We start from the raw sequence: 5883 nt of genomic DNA, 5'->3' as shown, positions 1-5883 counted from the left end.
CTGCCACAGACATTATCTTCTCATCTTCATCTGCTTTTGTAATACATTTCGTACGAATAGCTTCCGTTGCGATAAGAATATTATTAACGATGGAACCATAACATGATTGATAAATAGGCCGTGGAAGATCCATGAACGCAAAGAATTTAATAATACCATTTAAGCCAATTCCTAATAAACGCATCGCAAATATTATTCGGCGATTAACTTCGTATGCGTTATTAATTAAGGGACAACTATTTGTATAAACTTTTTCGCAACCTTCACAACTAATTATAAGTTTGAAGTCTAAACCAGTGATGCACATTTGGCTCCCCGGCAACACGGAATCCAGCCCCACCACTTGTACCCCCACCTACCGGCATCGAGTCGGCCGTCTTCGCCGCGAGAGCGAGCGAGACAGCGAGAGGCAGCGCCCGTCCTTCTCGCTCTACCAGTAACTCGTAAACAGAAGCGTAAACACAAGTATTAGAGCTCTAATACTCGCTTGTGTTTACGAGTTACTGGTAGAGCGAGAAGGACGAGCGCTGCCTCTCGCTGTCTCGCTCGCTCTCGCGGTGAAGACGGCCGACTCGATGCCGGTAGGTGTCTACTTGGTGGGGGTACAAGTGGTGGGGCTGGATTCCGTGTTGCCGCCCCAAATGTGCATCACTGGCCTAAACCACGCTTGCTTGCTTGTGTAAATGTTACGTTCTTCCCGCATTCCTTACACACTAAAATTTCAGAAAGAGCAGAAAAAACTGCAACAAAATTTATCAAATGGTATCCAAATGATTTGTTTACTTGAATGCCATGATCCTCTTTAGATAGCTTTAGTTTCTTTGCTGCTGTACAGACGCTCTCAGATTCTCCTTCCATAGTGTGTCGATTAGGCGGTCGTTTATTTGAGCTCTTACTTCTTTTTGAAGACCAAGTTTTTTCTTTTGTACCTTTCTTTGTTCTATATATTTTATCACTCATGATAGTAACAATTTATTCCACAGAACTTTAAAAACTGAAGCAGCAACAACAACAGGCGTATGACAGCCTTCTGTCGTTTCAACGGTTATACTAACCGTTATATTCAATATTTTAGGTCGAAAATTACCAGCATCCTCTAGGATGACATACTGAAGCTCATTGTTCAACAGCGATCGGTATCATGTATCTTAAGAGTACAGAAATATTGAACCGCTGCGCGCTTCTCCGAAACGCTTCAATGGCGTCATGCCTTGTTTCAAAAAATCAGTTATAAAACTACTTAAAAAATTTTTTTCATGTATAAGATCAATTGCACCTTATTTTAAAGACTCTAAAGCATCATTTAAAAGAAAAAAAATTTTTTCGATTTTTTTAAAATTTCACAGTGGTGTTCCCCCTTAAACAAGGATGAGATGGTCATTGTGTTGTACTGAGTCGCTTGTGGACGTGTTCTGATTCTCATCAGGGTGCTCCTCGGATGTCATGTCATTCTTGTTTAACGTTTGTTAAATAACAAAGATGACGTGACACCTGGAGAGCACTCAGATGAGAATCTGAACATGTCTGGAAGGAACCCCTATAGTCCCTGCACACGTACTACACAGAAACCTGAGAGAGGATATGAGGGCCTTTATCCTGTAACTGCAAAATACCTTATGCACTACAGCCCTCTGAAGAAGTGGATGTCAACTACACCACATTATCTAGTTTTTTGCGATTGAAATAAATCGCTGAAATTGTTAAAATTTCCATTAATTTGATAGATTTTAATTATTTCAGCGATTTATTTCTAACAGTAGCACCGCAAAAAAGTGGATATTGTTGTACACCCTCCTCTCCCCCTCCTCAATATTTTTCGATGTCGACACCCCAATATTTTTCGCAAGTCGCCGCCTGTAATAAGAATAATAGAATGTTTGTTGTCAACCAATAAATATCTAATTGATAGACGGTTTATAGACAGTAAATGGGTAATAAATGGCCCATTACTAGGCTTCCGACTTATTAAATAAAATTTGATTCCTTTTTTTTTCAGGATATTGTATTGACGTTGCTGTGCGCCGTTTGCGGTGTATTAGGAGATCGACACTATATCGCTATTCCTGTTGATGGTATTGATGGTATCGACGTCATCAAGGTGAATGCAATCGCACATTCATTATCAAGGGTAGCAAAACAAACAAAAGCATATGTACCATTCGCTGTATCTAGTATTTCTCATCAAGATGATTCCGAGGTTCAGCAGCGTTCCGAGCGATTGGCAACGCATGTCCTGGATTATGTTGATTTCGGAGGACATACCGGCTCCAATGGAGCTTTCAGTTGGTATGCTGATTATCCGGCTCATCGTTCGTAATTTTCTGAAATAATAACTTACCGAAACAAATCGAAGAGAACATCATGAAACATTATTAATGTAGTATATAATATTAGAAGTTATGTATATATAGGGTAAAGTCTAGAGATCTTTTAATAAGAGTTGCGACATGAGAAAGCCGCATTTTGATTGGTCCATGTTTTAACAATTCCCGCCTATATTTGAATATCTATATTCGTGTTACTCTTAAATTTCAACAATATAATTAAAATTAATTTGAAGGTATTAATAAATGGATTTCTTACATTACATGTCGAGATAACGCATGCGAGAAAAATTGATAGTTTAACCTTTTTTCTTAAATAAAATTATTTTGAAAATTTAAAGATTTGTGTGTGATTATATACTTTAAAACGAGAATTAAAAGATACAAAAGTGAACAAGCTCACTAGAATATTTATAACTTCATTAGTCAACACATAATTAATAATTTTATAATTTTCACATCGTTTTTCAATTTGGTAAAATAGTGTTTATGGTTAATTGCTTTGATTTTTATATGTTGTCAAGATTATAATCCTGAACATTAAAAGATTTTAATCTTAATAATTTTAATATCTTTAAATTGCTAATTTAATATTTGAGGTATGCACATAATATTAGGCTGTTTTCCTTTTAGGAGACACAAATCGATACAGTTTAACACGCTCGAACACAGTTTACTACATTTAAATGGAACGCGATATGTGCAGTGTGTATGCGAATTTTTAATATCTAATCTTTTAAAAGATTTTAGTCAAAAATGGTCAAAAAACAGAACAAAATGATAGGAATTGGTTTGCGTATACATTCTAACATCATTAAATTCGTCAAAATCACAATTGACACATTCTGACTCTCCTCCCTAGCAGAACTCTGATAAAAAAATCTGATAAGAATTTATAAGAAACGATTAAATTCTTATAAGACTTTATCGCTATTTATAAAGCCCCTATCGTAAGTATTTTTAAAGTTAGATACAATTACTATCGTTTCGAATCGACTTTTATAATATCTGGTTTTAATCGTTCTAGATCAATAGAAATTCTTTAGGTATGTCTCGTATTTATATACATATTCGTTGCTTATATGGCTTTGACGATAGAAAATCACTCGGGACTTATTTGACATTTTACACAAACATCTTCTATAAGTCCCTTAATAAATCAAACTAATCAAGACTCTTTACAAATCAAAGAATTGGAAAGAATAAGGGCACTAGGAGTCGGACGCAGAAGACGTCGCGCAAATAATACACTTATAAAGAGTGAAACTTCTTTATTCACTAAAACGCGCTTACATGTTTCGACTCATTTTTTAGCCTTCCTTAGAGCAAACACACACTAACATATATAAAGTAAAAGTTATCCTGTCATGGTAAGCTCCCCTACATCGAGAATTTAAATGCCAGAATTAAATAAAAAGAAAGAAAAGAAAATGAAAAAGAAGGAAAATATTAAAAATGTTCTATGTATAAGATTCTATATGGAATATGTGATAGAAATCTTATCAGTTCCTATGAATAATTCACATATTCGTTGCATATATGGCGTTGATGATACAAAATCTTTCGGAACTTATTCGATATTTTACATAACGGTTTTCTATCTGATGTAATATGAAAGACACGCTAGAAGACTTATCAGTATGTCCTCTATTTCTAATAAGTTAGAGATGTAGTCGTTATTTATATAGAATTAAAGACAAAATTATATATATATATATATATATAAAGTTGTTTGTGTGTGATAATTCTAGGTTCTCGGACTTTGCTGATAATTGTTCGTGCACTGCTCGAAAATCGAACATATTAACAACATACCTTGGACATTCCTAAAATATATCTGTGTAAATAAATTCATTATAGGACTTCCAAGCAATGTTCTTGGAACGTATTATACGCGTGTAACGTACAGCGACATAAACAAGACTTTTCAAAACATATTTCGGACGTCCAAGGACGTCAAATTGTTGCTTAGAATGTTGTGGCTATAACAGATTTTCCTCTGATAAAAAAATCCAATAGAAAATGATAGAAAAATCCTATCGTTTTAAATATGGAATTTGGTTCGTGAATTCACTAATATGGATCAAATCTTATAGAAACCTTATACAAATCTTATAGAATCCGATAAAATAGGTATGATAGGATTTATATCTGATCAATCGTGATGTTCGCGAGGTCGACGATACAAAATGATATAAACTTATAAAAAACGATACAAATTGATAGAAATCCTATCGTTCTCAATCGTTTTCTATAAACTTTTTTTATCAAGGTATCTAACCTGAATAGTCAACTTTAATGCTATTAATATCTCGTGATTGGCCAGTCGAAGGCCGTAGTAAAGAATTATTCCCCACACAGAATATTTCGATTTTTGTTGTTTAAAACCGTAGACACCTATAAACCGGAACACCACATAAACTCAGATTAATTTTACGGTAAAGAATTTCCTATTAGCAATAATAGACCTTTCGATGCATGTAATTCTCCGTATAGAACACTATTCAACAGCTACAGCAAATTCACCATAAAACTTATACGAGGAGTCGAATAACAGTCGAATGTTAAATCGTTCTGAGTAGCGTGCGATTATAGCTCAACGTATTAGGTTATCGTTCCATAGGTCTTATTAGGTATTAAACTTAATTCCTATCGCTCGCTACTAGAGGGCTCTGCCTCCAACGCTGACGAGTTTCGACGATGAAGTCACATGTCTTTTGTAATTTAGAATAGCTGAAAGTGGTTCAATCCTCACAGGTTAGATTTCTCGACGCCAAAGAGATTTTCCAATTGATTGAAAATGAATCGCGATAAGCTGTTTTTCCGACATGTGCTTCTTCACTACTTCGACCTCAAGAAAACCGCAGCTGAAGCGCATCGTTTATTATCCGAAGTGTATGGTGATGAAACTCCATCGGAACCAACATGTAGAGTTTAGTTTCAACGCTTCCGAAACGGTGATTTTAATGTGGAAGACAAAGAACGTCCAGAACAGCCAAAAAAATTTGAAGATGTCGAGCTGCAAGAATTGCTCGATGAGAATTCAGACGCTTTTAGAGTTGTCGGAACAGTTAAATGTTACTCCAATGGCCGTCTCAAAACGCTTGCATGCCATGGGAAAGATTCATAAGGGAGGGAAATGGCTACCACATGAATTGTCAGAAAATGCCATTTTGAATCGTTTACTATTGCGACTTCTTTGCTTGCCAGGTAAAGAAAAGAGTTTTTTGTGGCGCATCGTGACTGACGATGAAAAATGGATTTATTTTAATAATCCCAAGCGGAAAAAATCATGGGTGGACTCCGGCCAATCATCCGCTTCAACGCCGAAGAGGAATATTCACGAGCATAAGACCTTGCTGTGCATTTGGTGGGACCAGAAAGGTGTGCTGTATTACGAACTCTTGGGTCCAAATGAAACCGTTACAGCTGATCGCTACCAACAGCAATTATACCGATTGAGTGACGTATTAATGCAAAAAAGATCATCCGTAGTCAACAATCGATGCAAAGTCATTTTGTTGCATGATAACGCTCGACCGCATGTCGCGAAAAGCGT

The 5883-nt window shown here is 35.9% G+C and overlaps 1 protein-coding gene across 1 annotated transcript; it reads left to right on the top strand.

The window, feature by feature from the left end:
- Positions 1-1520: 1520 nt before the first annotated feature.
- LOC108769017 (uncharacterized) lies at positions 1521-2346 on the top strand. The gene is made up of 2 exons (XM_018519747.1): positions 1521-1667; positions 1997-2346. Exons 1-2 carry the CDS (start codon positions 1521-1523, stop codon positions 2315-2317), a joined length of 468 nt encoding a protein of 155 aa, XP_018375249.1. The 3' UTR covers positions 2318-2346.
- The last annotated feature ends 3537 nt before the right edge of the window (positions 2347-5883 follow it).

Source organism: Trachymyrmex cornetzi, unplaced genomic scaffold, assembly GCF_001594075.2.
Source record: "Trachymyrmex cornetzi isolate Tcor2-1 unplaced genomic scaffold, Tcor1.1 scaffold840, whole genome shotgun sequence".
Classification (NCBI taxonomy): domain Eukaryota; kingdom Metazoa; phylum Arthropoda; class Insecta; order Hymenoptera; family Formicidae; genus Trachymyrmex; species Trachymyrmex cornetzi.
The sequence above is the reverse complement of the archived record's forward strand: the minus strand, read 5'-3'. Positions and strand labels throughout refer to the sequence as shown.